Source organism: Brachyistius frenatus, unplaced genomic scaffold (genome assembly GCF_029030835.1).
Source record: "Brachyistius frenatus isolate BFR_SWC_R1_liver_20210118 unplaced genomic scaffold, ASM2903083v1 Contig_49, whole genome shotgun sequence".
Taxonomy (NCBI): domain Eukaryota; kingdom Metazoa; phylum Chordata; class Actinopteri; family Embiotocidae; genus Brachyistius; species Brachyistius frenatus.
The window spans coordinates 470545-491236 of record NW_027210648.1 but is presented as its reverse complement, the minus strand read 5'-3'; the positions used below and the strand labels follow the sequence as shown (position 1 = coordinate 491236).

The 20692-nt window shown below is 38.4% G+C and overlaps 1 protein-coding gene across 2 annotated transcripts in view; it reads right to left on the bottom strand.

Moving 5' to 3' along the window:
* tgfbr3 (transforming growth factor, beta receptor III) overlaps window positions 1–14885 on the bottom strand; it is a 63760-nt gene extending 48875 nt beyond the window's left edge. The window contains exons 1-2 of one of the 2 annotated variants that reach the window (XM_069703983.1): window positions 14670–14885; window positions 8916–9093 (exon numbers count right to left, since the gene is read on the bottom strand). In XM_069703983.1, coding sequence (XP_069560084.1) covers window positions 8916–8976 — 61 coding nt within the window. In that variant the 5' untranslated portion in view covers window positions 8977–9093; window positions 14670–14885. Of the gene's footprint in view, window positions 1–8915; window positions 9094–9799; window positions 9858–14669 lie in introns of those variants that run through there. The other variant, XM_069703984.1, reaches the window with a different exon arrangement.
* Between the last annotated feature and the right edge of the window lie 5807 nt (window positions 14886–20692).

The following is a 20692-nucleotide window of genomic DNA, read 5'->3' as shown; positions in this document are numbered from 1 at the left end:
CATTAAAAAAAAAAAAAAAAAAAAAAAAAAAAAGGAAAGGCCCTTGAGCCAGAAACAATGCTGCAATTCGTTTGTACTGCTCTGAAATGTTCTGTTTGTACTTGCACTGAATATATTCATGTGAGCACTAATACTTTGAAGTTAACGCTCTCATGCAGGCTGAAGTCATATTATTGCACATTTTATATTAGCTGCATGGTATCTGTGTTCATCCCACAAATACAATGGACTGAATAGAATGTATTTCTCTTAAATGATAAAAAAAAAAAAAAAAAAAAAAAGAACAGAAGAATAAGAGTGTTCAGTATCAGATACTAAAAATATTGACAAAATTTCACATCTAATACAAAACAAAATTCCAAAATGTATTGCAGCCTAAAGTCTTCAAATGTCTTTCTCTGACAAAATAAGCCTCGGGCTGGCTGGTTGTTGATTTTTCCAATTCCTATCTTTTTTTAATTGACCAATTATTTTTTTCATTTTATATCTACAAAAATCATCCATCTCATAGTGTTTCATCAAAGCTTCGGTCCACTTTCAAGATCAAACAAGCTCAGCTCCGTGTTTAAAAATACTTAACATTTACATCTGAATGTAAAACTGGAAAGTAAACAATATTACATTTCAAACTGGAAGACTAAAGTAGAACCCTTAATGGTAGATGCATTTATCTCTGCAGTCCTCTGCTATCATAGGAGAGATAAACGCCTCTGTTTCTTTGTATGCTCTGACAGTGTGGCACTGAGCCAAAACTTGGGTACAGGAAGTGATTTCAGTCTGTGTGCCAGTTAGGGACAAATCTGATATTCCCACAAAGCCATTTCCGAAGATAAACAAACAGAACCTTCCCTCTGTATGCGTATACACATCCTCACATGCAATTCCCAGTATTCCTTCAGCAAGTCTGATTGTGTTTCTTCTGATGTAAAGGAAAGTCAGCAGCACTGACGATAACTACACCTATGTCAACACACAATCAATCCATAAAAAAACAATGAAGCCAAGAGAGACAACAAGTGACCTTAATGCATTTTGAAAATATTTTTCCAATATTGCAAAGGTATAATAAGGCCAAGTTAATTACAATAAATACAAACTAACACAGAGGAGCATCTTCATTTCAATATATATGCTCCCGATATATATATATGCCAATTCCAATATGAAGTACGGGATTAAATCAATCCTCTGGTCTCTTTCCTTTTAGCTGCAGGGCATGATTCCCATGGACCATGAACCAAGCAAACCAGTTTATGTATAAACGTAATATTCTACCCTCTTTTGTTTTCTTAAGGGGCTTTGGACTAAAGAATCACTAGCTCTGCAGTTTTGACATTAGCACAGCCCACTCACCCTTGAACCTTGAGTCAGCACTACAGGAAGTGAGTAAAGCCTTTCATAAGGGTAGTGTAAGTTCACTTCTCTGGCCTGCGTATGGAAAGGATTAATCTCTGCACTGTAAAACTGGAGGCATAAGAGGGGAAAGCTGGAATGGGATGAAGGGAGGAGGGCAGGGGTGAGCCCGAGCTCCATTAGGGAAGTCGTAAACTCCCCCCGTCCAAGTGTGAAATCCAAAGTCAGATATCCCTCAAATCTGTCTGTAATTCAATATCACTGCTATATATTAATTACATACACAGAAGTTGGTTAATATTTGATTGACTGAAAGAAAAACAGACTAAATGTTTTCCTTTTAACCTAACAAAGAAGAGATTTAAATTAATAAATTAAACTGAACCTGTGTAATGGTCTATTAATGGGGAAAGGGCAGGGGTGTTCTTTCAGCTGGTAATGGTAAGTGTCAGATTTAATTGTAAGGGACTGATTTAAAACAATACTAATTAGCCTTGTTTGAAAATTGTTCAGTAGTTCATATATCTTGCAAATGAGAGGTGGGTAAACATGTTTGTGTTCCTAACAGTGAGTCTGGTTCTTATTCATCAGTCCTGAAAGATGTCGTGGCCACCTGTTGCTTTACCACCAGCAGTGGTTAAAAAAAAAATACATGACCAATTACAAGCATTAGATCAAGCCATGGGCAAGTGGAGAATACAGAAGTGGGTACATTTATGTCTAAATGCAGACATAAATCAGAGGGCTTTGAAGAGATGGATGACAAGGCTAATTCCCAGAGGAACACAGGAGCCACTGTGTAAAGTGAGACAGCTGGGAGAGACCGAGCATGTGTGCGACTAAAGACTTTACTGGCTGTTCGAGCACTGTATGTCTTTACTGATGGGTGCTGACATGTGCTGTCTGGATCTATAATATCAAAGAGCAAAAAAAGTTGTCAGCACAGTCACAAAACAAGAACTGACTGTTCATATATTGAAAAAGTAGTAAATGTAAGACAGGCTGAGAACCATCTGCACCGACTGATACAGTATTAGTCAACTAAGCCAATACAGAGACTTAACAATAGACTTTAAATAACAAATGCACTTATTAACTTTTATAGTCATCATCATATATCAATCTGTTAATGAGCACAAACACGTGAGGAGCGGTAAAATGCTAACCTCAAATAGTTGTTTTAATTACTGCTTTCGACACATTTTTTTCAAGGGTATGCAGTTAATAGGGGTCTCCTCTCAATGCACTCAACACAGAATTCTGTAGCAGTCCTTACAGCAAAAAGGTACGTACCTAGATGTAAGTTCTATGAATACATACATTACATAATGGACGGTTACTGCAGTTGTTGCATCTATGGTGTGGCAGTGTATGCAATCATACATATCAAAAATTCATACAATACCTGTACATGAAATTAACCAGATGAACCAGTATACCGCCCAGCACTACAGAGCATTATTATATCACGTAGCCTATCTGTGAGATGGTTTCAACTTGGGTGTAGCAGGAAAATTGAGATACCATAAGTGGAGTGCAACAGCCATCATCTAACCCAACAAAGTGTACATGGAATACTAAAAGTACCCAAGCAGAGCAGCCCACTGGGAAATGGAGAGAAATATCTGTCCTGCTGCTCCAAGGCCATCTCTCTCATCAATCACAGATTGCTCCAAAAGCCATGTTCTTTGACAGCAGCTTGGTAGGGGTTTGGGAATAGACAGTTTGTCTACATTCACAAATATTTTGACCCAGCAGGGAAAGCAGGGAGGAGTACCTTGGGGTCATTTGTCTTGTCCCAGTTGATTTCATTGTTATTAGATCATCTGCCTTTCCAGAGCTCCTATATGTACAGCGTTTAATTCAATCCACCCACTTGATGTAATGAAAAGCCAATCATGTAGATGGACTGAGGACCCTGTTAAATTGAAAGCTAGAATTTCAGTTACTGTTTTTCAGTCAAACATGTAATAGCCCAAGTGATATTAAAAGGTTAGAAAACATGTTGTAGAGTTGTAGTCTACACAATACTGTAAATTAAAGCAAAATAGTTACTTTTTTATATTAAAAACATATTGCGGAAGCCACTAGAGACAGAGCTTTCAACTCACAAGAGTTGTGATTTTTATCATAACTTAATTAAGTGCTTTACATTGTAGCAAGTGAATGTTTAATTTGACTGTAATTGGCTGTGGCTTATTAATGCTGGTTAAAAGAAGGTCTTGGCCTTTGTATGGTTAGATATGCTCTTTGCACATGTGCACAAAGATGGTTTTGTAAAAAAAAAAAAAAGAAGTAACATTTTCTATAATAAAAAAAAAAAATGGTTTTCATATAAACAGTCTTTATCATATGCCATATCCATTTCACACAGCTAGTCCTCAGACTGTTCCATTTAACTCCAACCAAATATCAGATATAACCCAGCGATAACCAAGTGACAACCAACCGTAATGTCACCAATTGGTTTGTGAACTGCCACTCTGAAGCCTCAAGTCCGGTATTTTGGCCGTCACCATCTTGCTATTTTGGACCTAGAAGCGACCATATCCAAACAACCTGGGGAGGAGCGATCACTCAATCTGACTCTATCTGAATGGGAACCTGAGAACACTAAGCCTGCCCACTTATAACAGAAACCTGACTGTACCACAGGCTTGTCAGTCAATCAGACATGTTACCCAAACACACTGCTTTTTGAGGCCTAATATCTAATTAATGATGGGATTATTTTCAGAACCAAAAAACGAATAAGAAGGATTGACTTTAGCACATGACACCATTATGACTTGTGGAAAAGAAATATTATAAAAAGACAATTAGATTAGCCAACCTTTGGTGGTATTGCGCTTTAAGGCACTTTCACATTGGTTTTCTTTTCAGAGACAGAAGCTATGTCCTCTTTTGTATACATTCTATGTGTATACCTCAACAACATACCACAGCTGGCCTATTATGCAGCTGTTATCAAGAATAAACACTAAAATAGGTAAATATATTTATTAATACAAAATTGCCTGGCCGATTTACTTTAGTTAGCTTTTCTTTTAAAAGAACTCAAATAGATCCCTAGAAGTAATTTACCTGGGAGCCAGATGAAAGTCTCTCTAGGTGCCAAGTTGAGCCATATCTAGGCTGTTCTCAACAGACATCTAAACTGACATACACAGACACACAAACCCTTCCATACCCTTTAAAAATCATACGCTAAGTTGGAGGAATGACGAGAGTTGTCACTAGCTCAATAACGAGGACTTTTTCTTTATTTTTACATCAAACAAATAACAGCCCCAAAAATGTCTTGGTTCCTGTGATATTGTCAAACATCATCACTCAGATGTGTTAGAGGGGCAATTGATTGTTAGCAGGTTGCCATCAACAGAAAGCAAAGACTTAAACAATGCTGGGCCTTTGTGTCAGTGAGTGAGCCCCAAGTGAAGGAGGCAGAGAGGTGAGAAGGGGCAAGGAAGGCAGTATGTTCACACACGGTGGAAGAGGCTACATTCCACTGGGATTCTTAACTTCACGAAAGGGAGGGCAAAGAAGAAGAATGACTTGATGCCGAGAGGGCCTCTTAACTGGACAGTTAACAAACGGAAAGTGCGAGGCTGGTTAGACCAGACACCGGACAAATAAGCTTTGAAGGCAATTTCTCAAAAAAAAAACAACCATAAACATAACTAAGATACATCGATCATACACATGATTTTGAGAAAATGCTAAACTTGTGACAAATACATGTGCTGCAAAATATGAGTTTTTATTGTGTTTTTTCTTGGGCTGATGCTTCAGATAACAGTATTCTATATTTCAGCTCCCAAAACAGCTGATTCCAGTGGGTTTTAAAGCAGCCTACACAATTACTTTCACTATCAGGTATCTGAAATCAAATTCTGAAAAACAAGTGGAAAAATTGAGTATTTCCAAGCAGGTGTGTTTGTGATCTAAGCTCAGAAAAAGGACAGAATGTCATTTTTTGGAAAAGCCTTTGGAGGCTCCCAAAACTGGGACAAGGTCTTAAAGCAATACTCATGTGGTGGAAATGGAGTGGGGAAGGTGAGGCCCCAGGAGGGGCTTAGTCTGATGAAAGACACCACCTGGAGGCCTTCAGCGAGCATCCCATATCAGGTCCTTCTGAGTCACAGACCCAACAGGCTTCTTTGTAAAGTGATAAAACTACACTTAAGAAATAAAAACTAGACCTCAACCAATACAGTGTGATAGTGAAACATAATTCTTTCTAGCTGCTGCTGAAAGTTATCTGACCAGAGGGAGTCAAATTTCTTACTACTACTCTGTCTTGAATGAAGTCACACTCTGCATAACTCTAACTCTCACTCTCCCCAGCTTCACTGCTTTTTTTTTTTCACAGAGCTGTGAAACACAATGGAAAGCGTACGATCATCCCAGCTGTCTCCCATTACTGGCTCTGACCAAAATTATTTACACGCCTGCTTACTGGAACTATGGAGAGAGAGAGAAAGAAAGGGGCGGAATTCGGTTTACTCCTGCAGATTTGCGTAAGCGCACTCCTAACGGAGGCTGACAAGATATGACAAACGTGGAAGATCAATCTGTAGAAACCTGTCTGCCGCAGTTCACTCTGGTGCACTTTCTTGTACTGTGTGTGTTTGTGCGAACAAAAGAGTGAAGCCAGTGAGTAAGTAAATCCAAGTAAATACTCCACAATTCAATTTACAAACTAGTGTTAATTTAACAGGGTAATGCTGGGGATACCTTCATTCAACAAGCAAAAGCTGTAAACAGACACAGAGCCACAATGACTGCCTCCTTCTTGACAGCACTGTTAAGATAAAGGCTTCACCATGGGGGAGAGCAGACCTGTAATTAGACACACTCAGAACTCCCGTTGCTATGTAAACATCCAAACCACTCTGCCTAGCAGCACACTGCCTCTGTGCTGTGCTTCTCTGGCTCCTTGCGTGAATCACAGGGCAACATCTGGTTTAGCACGCTGGAAGGGACTTCGTCGGTTTGGCACATAGTGTGTGTGTGGAGTGTGTCGATTTGGACCAGAAGACCTACGCCTGCGCCTGCTTCTCTCCTCCCCCTGCCTACCCAATCTCTCAGATTACAATGGTTGCACAATGCCTTTTGGCAGTCATGACTGCTGACCTTAAGAAAGCACCGTGGATATAGAGACAAACCTTTTGCTCGACTGTGAGGAGAAAAACGTTACAACCACTTTTGGCTTAGTAGTGACTGTTGTCTGCCAAGAGCATAGAAAAATGCAGACAGAAAGTTCTTCACTTTACTGTAAATCTGAAAGTTGAACATACAGACCGTGAATAAGAGCACAGTTCAAATTCTCTTTCCAGTTGTTTTGTGTAACAATCTACTAAGTGTGGCTTTACAATCAATGGTTGAAAACAAATTCACAACAATGGCCTCATCATTCATCAACCCACAGAATCAGGATAGACAATAAGAGTAGGAGAAAGTAATTCTGCACTCAATAGTGCTGTTTGTTTTTCAGGGAGCTACCAGCCTGGCCTTGTGCCTTCAGTATCACCAGCATCCTGCTCGAGTTGTTTCTGGCAAGAGCCACAAATTAATATATGGCATGACTCCTGCAAGACCTTATTTCAGACCAAATGTCCCCAATATATCCTTCACAAAATTACCATAATGGCAAGTTGAGGAGAGGCAACCACACACTTTCAGTGATGAAAGTTATAAACAGTAAAAAGTAGAGTGAAGCAGCAGAGCAGAGAATTGAAATATGGACGTCAAGGTGCTCTTTGTCTGATTTTTAAGAGTTATGGGAGGCTAAGATCCTGGATTGCATTACGCTGAGAGGAGACTCATTGCAGACTAATCTAAGCATTACGCAAGAGATCTCCTGACAATTTTAAAGGCAGATGTGACTGTTTACACAGATGCTGCGAGATAGGAGAAATAGGCAGTAAAAGACGAAGAGAGGTGAAAAAGAGAGGCTGACGTGGTGGTGTACAAAAATATCAATAAACAACTGATGAGTCTACCATTGACAGTTAAAAAAAAAAAAAAAGGTGAAATTGGGAAAAAGTAGACGGATTGCTTATCCCTGAAAATGGACCAAAATGTGTTTTTTGACCTGTATTTTCTTCGTTCAAAAATGAACTGACTGGATACCTCAAGTAATCAGCAGAAACTTTATCATTAAAGTATTAAGTGCATTCATTGCCAGTGCATTTTGGAGGAAAGGGCATTTAGATGTCTGACTGTAAATATCGGTCCCTCGTGACACACTATAACAATGCGTCTTGCCGTATGAGGAAGAATTTAAAGGAAAACTTCATACGGGACTTCATTGTGTTGGAGATCCTGGCATTGTGGGAGAAATTATGTTTGCTCTACCCACAGCATAGACTGACTACACTGCTATTGTTTGAGCAGAAGTCCACTCTCTGGAGTGCACTTCAAACCTCCAGAGAATACACAAGAACTTTTGAAATAATAACATATGGCAGCATTTGGACTGAAAGTATGAAAAACGCAAACCACACTTTTTTTGGAGTGCATGTAATGTAGCATTGGACCTTCTGGGTAATTATTGGTGTGCTGCCACAGAAAAACAACACTGGACGTTGCAGCGTAAAGCTGGAGTGAGTTCAAACCCGGAGCCGTACATTGTGAAACCAATCTCTGTAAACAGACCATTTTATAATCTGAAAGATAGAGAAGAAGAAAGCACACTTGATTCTTAATGTGGTTTTTGCCAGATGGTAGCTGACTTGACAGATTTTTCATCACAATGACACAAGTGTCAGGCTTAGGTCAGTAAATTAAATATTTTGGTAAACTTACCAAGCACAGTAAACCAATGCTGAATTTTGGTATTACTAAGAAGTAAAGTAACAAACATGACATTTATTTATATGAGGACATTTTACATTATACTTATAATTATTATGTTTTCACGTCTGACATCATTGCATCCTGCTCTAAAGATAGTGGTGACTGACTAAAGTGTATGTTCGGGTGTCAGAGATACAGGGATGATCAAAGGCACACAAGTTCTGCAAATTCTATTGTTGCCTGCGAATAGAGTGCAACCACAGTGTTTGAGTGTGAGTATTCCAAATCACGTCGCCTGATCAACGTCAGCGCGTAAGTTACAAGCATTACTCATGAAGGTTGGAGCTTCCCCCTGCTTTTCTCTGTCTTTGCATTGTTTGTTTCAGTTCTCTATGTTAATGAGAATTTGGCAGTGTTTGAGTCTCATTCCAACCAATCTGACACGTACATGTAGACCTGCTGAGTGTTTGTATTCTGAGATTGATCTTGTCAGCACTTTTTTGAATGTAAATCCTCCTTACGACTCTGACAAGCACTGTCTAGAAAGGCATGCTGATGGAAAGGGCGGAAAATCCCATAGCATGTCAAAATTGTGATTGTCTGACAACACAGCACTACAAGACTCCGTCCTGACATCGTAGCTGCACGGCTTTGACTTTGACGCTGACCTATTTAATTACATTGTATCTGTATGAACGAACAACAGTCATGTATATCTGATAATTAGTTTCACAAACGCATAAGTGGTGAGAGAAACTTACCTGCAGATGCCAGGCAACATATTGCAAGAAGTAACAAGGGAATTGGGGATCTTTGAGCCATTTTATTATCCTGCAGCTTCCAGTGTGATGAAGGTGGGTGAAGCGGCCTTTCTCCTGCTTTTCACAAAGGTTTTCCTCCCAGTGAATGGATACACAGGAAGTCACCTTCAAACTCCAGCTGTAGAGTGAACGAAAACAGAAGACGTCAGCCAAAAGAAGCAGGTTAAATTGGAGCAAAGACAAACAGCAAGGAGCTGGTCTCTGCCTAATATTACAGTTGTGGTGTCTCTAGGAAATCGCATGTTCAACAAATCTCTGCATTAGTTGCGGGAGCTTGCAATTTAACAAATTTCACACAATTTTTCTATGCAGTAAAGGTTATAAATAGAAGCTTTGCTGAGGCCTCAGCAACTCCTTCTTTACAATCAGCAAAGCAACAAACAAACAAACCACATGACACTGACAGAAAAAGAACTGCCAAACCAGAAGTGACACTTTTTGTGGGTGAGTCTAATCATACAGTCATGTTATTTAACATGTTAAATAACATGACTTTTATACACCATTACAGTTGCATGAGTCTGCATTTCATTTAAAATGTTCTTTCTTAAATGTGTTGAATTAATGTTATTTATAAATCAATTAAAACCCCTATTTTGACCAAAAATGTAGTTTATATATATTGCAGTCGCAAACAGTTTTGTAAAGCGACGTCACTTTAATAACTTTTTCAAAGCCATAGTTCTGAAAGTTCAGAAAACAAAAAAAAGACAAGAATCAAAATGTTTCCAGCTTTTTCTTGAATGACTCTTTCTTCATTAAGTAGTGAAAATAAAAAAATAAAACTCAATCTTTTTCATTGATTTGCAATTTTTGCCACTTACCACAACTTTACTGCAAAGAAATCATATTAAGTTCCACCAATTAAATCGAACATGTTTGATCGCAACAATTACAAAAAACTCCAGGGGGATCGTAGTATACATTAAGGGAGTGATTAGATTAGACAAGACAAGGAGCAGCAGTTTGGAGACCAGGGGATTAATCTGGGAGGGTTAATTAGGGGTCATGTATGCTTCAAAGTACGGTGCTGCACACACTTTCTCAAGCTGGGGTGCCGGTCAGAGTGTGTAAGGAGTGTAGGACGGATGACTGACTTGCTGGGTGTGAAGCACTTTGGAACATGCCATACTTTATTAACACACTTTAATTTAGAGCGTCAGGAAACACTGTGACTCTCCAGTGGGGTCCTGAGTAAGCAGCTTAGTACCACTACACTGATCAGCATGACCTTGCCTGAAGCTTTAACTTCAGTAATCTAACCCCAAACACTCACTGCCATGACAGGGTAAAAAATTTTTTTTTTAAAAATGCATGTACTATTACACACTACATATATCCAAACGTTTACACACTTTGTACAGTTTCATTTAACTGACCTGGTAACAAGAAATACTCAAATTAAGAAATGTAATGTTTGATGTGACTTACAGTGTGACATCAGCTAAAAGGGGTCTTTATATAACTTTATATTGGTTTATTTGATCAGACGAGCATAGAATATAATAGCATTTGAAAGTCATCATGTATATTGCACCATTGCACTCTGTGTGAATTATCTGTTCTTCCTTTGTTTGCTATTCAGCAAAATACAGACATCGCAATACATTGCTATGTGTTTCTCTCCAGCCTTTTTTAAGCACTATAACAGAAGTACCCACTTAAGGGTATACTACCTTTGTAGCATAAGGGGGCAACCACTTTTTATACATTATGAGCCATGTCTAAAGGGCTGTCTGTATTGTGTTCGTAAAGTCGCTCGAACGCTTGCTTTTCCTGTCGTATGTAGTGGCTAGAAAAAAACAAAATGTCCCTTTAAGTGATGTCCCCCCACTGGTGCATCTCCAGTTTCTTTCTTCATTCTCTTCATTTTCTGTTCTCGAATGTAATGTAGCAATGGAGGCCCTTGCAGCTGTTAAGAGACTGTTATTCTCCCTGACTAGCTAACAAGCTGTACCCAGCATGCCTTTCAACAGTATAAAAAAGTATAATTAGTAATAGGTTAATGTGTATTCCATCATACACTCCACATGCTACTATATAGAGCTTTTCACAGCAACATAATAGTTACCTATTAGATCTGTGAAGTTCACATGATGAATTATTGGGTGCCTCTCTATATGGGGGCCCGGAGGTGACTTATGTTCTGATATGAGGCTTTGTAAATAAAGTTTAAACAAATTGAATAAGCCCAATGAGTAGTCATGGCAGTTTTTCCAGCTATGCACCACAATGGCAGTGTATGAAAAATGCATATGATTTGTGAAGTAAACACCAGCTAACCAGATGAACTGGTATACAACTCAGCACAGTATTCAACCACATTGCCAAAGTCCCCTTCTTTGGTAGTGGAACAAACACAACAATGAGTTAGTGAGAGCTGTCGATGAATCAGCAAGGTTTGAAATGAACATGAATGCAAAAATAATGTTTTGTTTGAATAAGTCAAAAGACGAAGCTAACTAGGTTACAACAAACTGAAAAACATGATGGCTTACCCCAAATGTTGAATATTGTGAAAAGACAGATGGTTTACATGTCAATGGCTAACAAGGCTTGTTAGAGGAAAGGGGGGGAAATGTCTTTCAACATTCACAGACTATATAAGGCTGTGACAAGCTATAGTAAGACGAGCACCATGGAAGATATCAGTGTGTCTCACTGCCCCATTAAAATGTCATTCAGTTGTTGCCATGGAAAAAAAAAACACTGAGAGGCGTACAATTTAGCTGCTCTTTCCACAAATATGTCCAAATCTTTTGAAAAAAGGGAGAAAGATTTCACAATAGCTGCAGAATCATTGAAGTTTTTATTTCCTTTAAAAAAAAAAATACAGAGAATTCAAATTCTAGTTTGATGCTAATTTATAACTTCATTTAAGTCAAAGTTTAATATTTACCAAATTCAATACACCTCCAATTTAGTCTATCAATTATCAAGTGGATTATTGAAAGACTAAATTGGTACTAACTTATTCTGAAGAATCATGTTGGCTCTGAGTAATTCTAGCGTGCTACTGAGCAGGTTGTGGTGGGCATCTTTCTAGAAAGATGTGGTCTCCACACACAAAAAAAGTACTTTCCTGAGTGATTGAAGATTCTTTACGGCAACCAAACTAACTATAACTCACGTTGGATGTCAAACCCATGTGGTGAAAGTGCAATGACAGGATCCGTGTGCGCACAGTTTAAAGGCAGCGTCTTTGACAAGTACAGTGCATTGTAGAAGAAACAGATGTGCTTCTGTGTGACTTGTGGTCAACCATAGAGTGTGCATGGGAAGTGATGCACAAAGTACCGAAGGTGCATCGCTCTGCACTGCAAGCAGCTTGCACATAACAAAAGGACCTTTCACAGTGTGGGTGCTGAGGAGGCTGGCAAGTCATTTTGGAAGATCATGACAAATATTACACGTTCAGGTAGTCAGGAAGAGCCAGTGCCATCTGTTTGATTTATGCCCCTCCTTGACCTTCATCATCTCACTGACTAAACAAAGGTAAACTGTGCTGCAATACCATATGAAAAGCCAAGACCAAATCAAAGGAGATCGACTGTTTCATGACTGAAACAAACTAGTGTCTTACTCTTCTGATGCATCTCAGAAGAGCAAGATACTGAAGCAAGTCTGCACTGGGGTAAAATGATTAACGGGGCTAGTGGAAAGGCATTTATGTTATATTGAAAAATTTAAACACAGACTTTGTGAATTTGTTTTGGGTTGAGGTAAAGGTTTCACTCCAAAAGCTCAATGCCACAGTGCTGGTTTTGTTGCAGCAACAACTCAAATCACCTCATGTGACTTCTGTTCAACCCTGACCGTCTAAGCCGAGCAACTATTTCACCCAAAGAAGATCTGGAAAGTACATCAGAACATACAGACCCTGAACTGAACGCACTGAGCAACACTGAAACCAAGCTACATATTTGTGGTCACATCAACGTTAAAGGGCTGGCTTATATCTGTGTCATCACGTACGTATACACTGCAGTTAAGTGTTAAGATCAGAGGGCATACACTATGTTCCTGACATCACAAAAGCATACATGACATGAAGAGCCTCAAGAAAAGGTTGAGATGTCTCTGTTACATGCTGCATCTTGCGTGCATTTTGTGGTGTATGAGTAAGATGGTAAGACTTACTAATCTGACATGAGCTTCATAAATTCATCTTAATGTTCATGTGATCATAAGACCTGGTGAATGATCTTAAATGAGCCCTTCTGCACTTTCAGTGTGTACGTATACAGGCTAATGCTGATAAACCACCAAACTTCCCACTCATTCCATCACACAAACACAGCTCTGAAACAAAGTCATGGTGCTGTCTGTACACACACAAAAAAAAAAACACATTGAGGTGGGACTTGCTGCAAACATCCTGGACTGAGCTAAGATCCTGATACTTGCACTCATTTGCTAAATGAGTCACCGCAGATTAAGAATGTTCACACATTCTGTGATCAATAAGAGGCCAAATAATCATTAGGCTACACTTTTTAGTAGTCATAATTAGATTTTGATATAACTTGAGATCCTGACGACTCGATAAAACGTCATCTATAAAGATGTCAAAACTTCATAAACATGGTAAGACTTCGTCATCTTGATAGATAGATAGATAGATAGATAGATAGATAGATAGATAGATAGATAGATAGATAGATAGATAGATAGATAGATAGATAGATAGATAGATAGATAGATAGATAGATAGTTATTTTTTATTAATCCCAAGGGGAATTTTTTTGTATTTATCTGCACTAATTTTGTCAATTACTGATGACTGATTTATTGTTCCTATTACTCCAAACATGTTCTGTTTTTCTCTGTTTTAAATCATTGAAAACTGAATAGCTTTGGATTTGGGACAGAATGGGACAGAATTTGCAAGACATCATGAGGACTTTGGCTCTTTCAAACTGGCAGTTTTTCATTGTTTGTTTTTTTATGTTTTACACAGGTTACTAAACAACAAATAGACTAGGTGAGGGAGTAATCAGTAAATCTGCCAATTATAAAAAAGAATAGTTATTTGCAGCAATAGCCCTGCACTGGTCATTAATATGTAGGAAATTGCTGTGAATACAGAAAATGTGTCAAATAAAATGTAAGCTAAAGAAGCATTCAAATATCCCAAACATGATCACCTCATCTTCTGCCTGAATAACACACAAAATATGGCAGCCATTATTCCACTGTCATTTACTTGTCACCTTACAGGAGCGCGTGGACTGCCAACGACTGAGTGCAAACACACACACACACACACACACACACACACACACACACACACACACACACACACACACACACACACACATACGTCATGCTGTTATCTATTCGAAGGGAATTCCTTACTGCAAAGACACTGTTTGTTTGTGTTTCATGTTTTCCCCCTTTTTTGATAGACGCGACCAAAACAGGGGGGAAAAACCAAAACATAAACAAGAGTAACTGTAAGGGCAATAGCTTCAAGACAGAGGAAGAAGATCTGCATGTCAACAGATTCATGACACAGATGTTCAGCTGGAGTTAACGGGCGGTTAAGTAAACAGAACAAGCTGAAAAGGAGCAGTTTTACACTATCCACAGACACATCATGAGTCGGCTGTCTTTTAATCAAGCATACTCGTTTGGAGATAAGCTGAGCGGTAACAAGTCAAAGCGTCAGCCGTTGAAAACAAGCGGACGTACCATGCAGTCTTCAGAAAATGCCCGAGTAAACTTGGTTGAAGTTGAAGTAGCTCCGGTGGATGCGAGTATCAAAGTCGTTCTTATCTCGGCTGTACATTCACACTGTTTTAGAACAAAACAACACTGTGGGCGAAGTTGGTGTGGTATTTTAGCAGCGTGTGTGAATACTCGCTCCAAGTTCTACACAGTTTACTACACTATCTGCTGCAGCTCCCTTTTCACGAAGGGCTTCATCTGGGGGCGGGGCTAGGAGGGACGGGGGCTGAGCTGTGCGCGAGACGGGCTGCTGCAGTGCTTCCCAGAGCGGCGTGCACGGTGGGTCTCCTCAGGAGCCGCTGCAGGAGGGTCAGAGTGGGTCCCCTCAGTAACTTATTCTTATTTATCAAATACATTTAAGTCCAGTTCTGAAAATGCATAACTGTACCCGTCAATGTCTTTGACGGATGATGAACCTCATACAGAAATTAAAACATGTTGTAGGGCTGCATTAGGACAGTCTTATATCACATGAGGGGCCCATGGAGGGATCTGTATGTGGGGGCCTTATGCCAGTTTATGTCTTGTTATCGACAGTGTAAGGTTTAATAAAATGATATTCTCAAAAGGTGCCATACTGTATGTAGTTTGCATGCTTTTACTTATGTAAGTTTACACTGTGGTATTAATTATTCAAATGAAAAACACTTTTTTACTACTGGTTTTAACAGGCACTCTTACCACATGTGAGGGCAGTGTAGTGCCTTGCCTGGGTTTAGGTTAAAAGACCTGCAACGGCTGCAGGCATCAAATACATTTTAGGTTGAAGATGGGAACTTTACCTCCCACTATTTTTGGCAGCTGTACCTCATCCAACCTTTGTAAATCCACAAATGGCTTAAACAGATGTACAAGCATACTCACATAATGTTAAAGTATTTCTCCTACCTGATGTAAATGTCTTTGGAATGTGCATCATCACACAGGGCACACAGACATGAACAGACATGAATTCAAACTCATTGCAGCTGTGGGAGGAAACCAGAGTGGTCACTGGGTAGATTTGGGCAGATGTCCTTGCAGCGTGCCAGCAAAAACGTACACTGTCAATGAAAACAATTATCCTTGGAATTAGAAGCCATTAGGAATATGCAGTTTTTTAAGCCTATCAGTATTTTTATATATTTTCTAAAAATCATGCTTTTTAGATAATATGATTTAATATACACTTGTGTGTATGCGAGTTACCTTTAACCCTTTTAGTAATTAGACCATAAGAAATAACTCTCGCTGACTTTATCTGGATCTGTATTATTGATTTAATCACCCACCTCAAATGTTTGTGTTGTGTTGATTTCTGTTCCTATCAATTGTTTCTTCATACTTGAAGCTGAATCCAACCTTTCGCCCACATGCAATAACAAATGACAGCGCCACATGAAGCAGTAATCGATGGGGAAACTTGATGTGTCACAAAATGACCAAAAGGCCATGTTCCCAGGTTAAAAAAAAAAAAATGCAATTGATGCTCGCTGAATTCCAGTCAGCTGCATCAGTTGTCAAATCATGATAATGTTCATGCTGGCTTATACTGTCACAGTTTACTGAGACTCTTGAATATTAGTTATCATTGATGTTACCACCTGTGCATCTTTGCTACAATGACATGGTCACTATGTCTGCTGTGAAACCGACGTATACATTCAGTTTTAGCATTGGTTTTATTATTTTTCTAAACAGTCTGAAAGTACAATGCAAAAGATAAAGCTGTTGCAAGTTTGAGGCCACAACTAGACATTGCCAAAAGTGACAGCAGTGCAGACTGGTTTGCACTGCTGTAGTCACATTCAAGCATTCTAAATGTGAAACAAACAACCTCTATAATTCTTTTTTTAATTATTATTATTAAATTGTCCAAAAGAAATAATGATAGTTTCAAAAATAGTCTTTCAACAGAATATACAAAAATCGATATAGAAAATGTCAATTTCAGTGTCCCTCAGCTAGTTATTCTTTTTCAGGGCAAATGGGAGAACTTAAGCCAACCTATAATGGTCGAGTATAAAGTCACCAAAACCATCACAGAGGCTGAAATAGAGAAATTTTAAAGGTACCTATTATCTACCTGATGTAAATGCCTTTGAAATGTAAGAGGAAGATTACGTGATGTGATTTCAAATAATATCGGTATAAATTTCGATGGCCTCTGTTTGGCAACAAGACACTAAAGACAATAATTTACCATAGTTTGCAAAACATTTGGTTGTGAGGAGAGTAGACAAGATGCATCACTTCTGGAACACCGTTCATTAAGCATTATGAATTGAAAGAACTAACATGTCCGGAAAGCCATGTTTTTAACTTATGTTATAGGTAATGTGGTTGTTATAATATGTAGGTAATGTTAAAAAGGATGTACCCCCTTCCCTTCCCCCCAAGACCCATATTAAGTGCATTCCACCTCCGATGTGATATATAAATTGATTTTAGGCGAGAAGGTTTTCATTGTCATCATATCAGCACGAGGACAGATATTATTATCAGTTTCGTATTTGGCATCTCAAACATTTTCATGTTTAAATTTTGGGTGGTTTCTACTAGTAGGATGTAAAATTTATTTTTACAGCTCTCACAAGACATATTTGTCACATCCTTTCATTTCACCACCCCACAACCCCAATCACAAGCACTAAACTGTGTGTGGAAGAATTTCTGTGTCTGAAATCTCTTGTACCCTCAAACAAACACTGAATAGCTTTGCTGTGATATCACATTTCCCCTGGAAAGGAGATGCCGTATGACTTTGTACAACATATATGTCAGCTTAGTGATTCGCTGCTAATGAGATGGCACCTGTGACAAGAGGGAAGGAAACTTTTGTTGTGGAAAACACACAAAAACACATTGATGTTCTGCTTTTGAGAGTTGACAAGGAAATGCTCAAAGGGATAACATTATTTTAGATCTCATACATATGCATGCCTTCGTTAAAGCGTTCCACTTTGTTTATTTACAGTGTGTTAAGGTTGTGAATGCAGCTGAGATGAAGGGGAATAGAAAGTGTAACAGTGCATCAGAGATATGAGCAGTCTGAAGCAGCTTCACATGCCATTAATGTAACTCCAGTTGATTGCACTAGCTGTCAAGTCCAACCATTCTGTCATAGAGGCTCCCCTCAGTGCAAATGCCACCAAGTGTTTCTGCATAAAATAAAATAAATCTCAGTATTTAGTAGGAGTTACATTACAGGCAAAACAAAATTTTAAAACACGTTTTTAGGCTTAAATGTGTTCATTTTTGTTGATTTATCTTATTTTCTATCTGCCCTTGCTATTATGTATGAGTTAATATATATATATACATATGTCAAAGTGTATATAGTGTTTTTGTTTGTTTGTTTATTTGTTTAATTCGTTGCACTGTTATTTAGTTTAATTTCATATTATTGTGTTTTTATTTGTATATAATGTGCATTTCTACATTTTTTATATTCAATATTTTTTGTTTATTTATTCTGTCATTTTCATTGCTTTACCCTGTACCTGTACATGCTACAGTCACAAAAAAATGTCCCCTTACGGGATTAATAAAGTGTCTGTCTGTCTGTCTGTCTGTCTGTCTGTCTGTCTGTATCAGAGTTGTTCCAAGAAAAAACTCGATATAAAGACCAGACCTTTTGTAATGTGCTCTGGACAGATGAACCAAAGATGAGTTTCTTGGCCACAGTAACAGCAGACATGTTTGGTGCAGACCAATGACAGCTTTTTAGATAAACCTCATACCATCTGTGAAGCATGGTGGTGGAAATATTATGGTTTGGTTTTGCTTCACTGCCTCAGGCACTGGGCAGCTTGCATTCATTGATTTAACTATGAATACTGCATCATATCAAATAGCTTTTGAAGATAATGTGAGGCCATCTGTTCCAAAGATGAAGTTGAACAAGTCAACCTTTTAACAGGATAATAATCAAGAACGCTAGCAAATCCACCATGGAGTGTCTCAAAAAGAAGAACCAGAGGGCCATGGAGTGGCATGTTTGGAATAGAAAGCCCAAATTTGAATCCCATTAAAATGTTATATGGGGATTTGAAGCAGGTGTTTAATGCAAGAAAACCCTTAAATATCTTGCAGTTGAAGAAATTTGGCAAGCAAGAGTGATCAAACATATCAGTAAGCTGATGTCACAGACTGGTGCTCAATTATGCAAAAGAAGTTATTTCTGATAAATGGGGACAGATGTGACCTTACTTTTTCCACAGAAGAGTATGGCATGATATATTTGTTGAACAAATGATGGAAAACATTATTTTTTTTCTTGTGGTTGTATTCAAAGATACCACCTTTATCTGTAGGCACTGCATCAAAAGGATCAAATGTTTGCTTGTATCTATAAGTTAAAAAAGACAACACTTTCCATGGGATGTACACCGTACTTATTCAGATGACTCTTTCTGTGTGTGTGTGTGTGTGTGTGTGTGTGTGTGTGTGTGTGTGTGTGTGTGTGTGTGTGTGTGTGTGTGTGTGTGTGTGTGCATTTGTAACAGCATGCTTACTTTACTTTGAATCAGGTTGCAGTAATCTTTTGTTAATGAAAAGAATAACTTGTCATTACAGTGAGAATCCCTTTTGCTTTGTCGCTGGTCCAGCAACATCTTTGGGACACTCTAAATATTTGATTTGGGCAGCAATTGGTATTGGACTGCTGCTGACTTGAGTTGCAGGGTGTTAAAAGAAGGCCAGACTGAAGACGGATTTGCTTCCTCATACTTTCTCAATCACATGAAGGTAAAACAAAATGCCAAAGCCAGTGTAAAAGCTTCACTCCAGCTGGTTCTCGGTACTTCACCGTGACTTTGAACAGAGTAGGACAGTCTCCCACATGTTCTGACTTAGATTTTGAATCCTGACCAGTAGTAGGGAAGATGAGATAATAGTCAGTATTGTACAGAATTGCTTTTATTATAAAACTGTGTTTAGTGTCTTGCAGAAACAAATCAGATTTCTATTTAAACTTGGACTTACCTTTTAGTTAATTTTCAATACTGTCCAAACATCATTGAGTTACTCAAATAGATTTCCCATATTTTACCAACAACATCATGAGGCACATTATAACCACACACCAGGTAAAAAGCCAGTCAATCACAGGTTCCTCCATGTATTAAGGGTGTTTTCTGTTTCATCTGGATGTTTTTTTTCCCCAAGATAGTGAAGTCTGAAAGGAAATGTGTGCATAGTTAATATTTTCTTGTATTTCACCTTAAACAACCAGGTGGATCGTTGTCTGCGCCTCTCCCACCTACTGTCTATACTGATTGTTTTTTTTTTTTACATACAGTACAGTTAGATTAGATTTGACTTTATTAACCCTTTAAGCCCTAGAGCCCCCCAATTGGGGGCCAGGGACTAAACTATTATTAAAATATGGACATATATACTGATATTTACACATCTGAACAAATCTCACAAGTGTTCCCTTTATTATTTAAAAAAAATAATAATAATAAAATAAAATATATATATAAATTGTTGTTGTGGTTGCAGAGATATATCCTTTTAGCAATTTTCAATCAGAAGCCTAAAAAATAGGTTTGTTTTTAAAGGGTTAATCCCACAGTTGGGAAATTTCTGAAAGTGTATGGGATGTGCTCACAAATCTTGGGTGTGTAAAGAGAGCAATTATAGTTCAGCCTTACTTAATAAACTGATGAAACCTTGTAACAAAAAAACAAAAAAATACATTGAAACCACATTCAGTGTAGTATAAATACTTGGAAAACACAAATATCTGGACTCTGTTGCCCTCTTATGGATGATACAGAGCAAGGCTGTTCGTGGACCAGGTATGGATCTGTTATTAAAACACCTCCTATCACCATTTTTTAAAGGTTGGCAACTGCGACACGTTCAATGAAGAGGCCACATATTTGACTGTGATTAGAATAATTTCTGATGCATCAAATTTAGTAAAGTTGCTGTTGAGAATTTTTTTTAACAGGTTTGGTAGCATTCGTGTTCAATGACTCCTTTGTATGAGGTTGTTA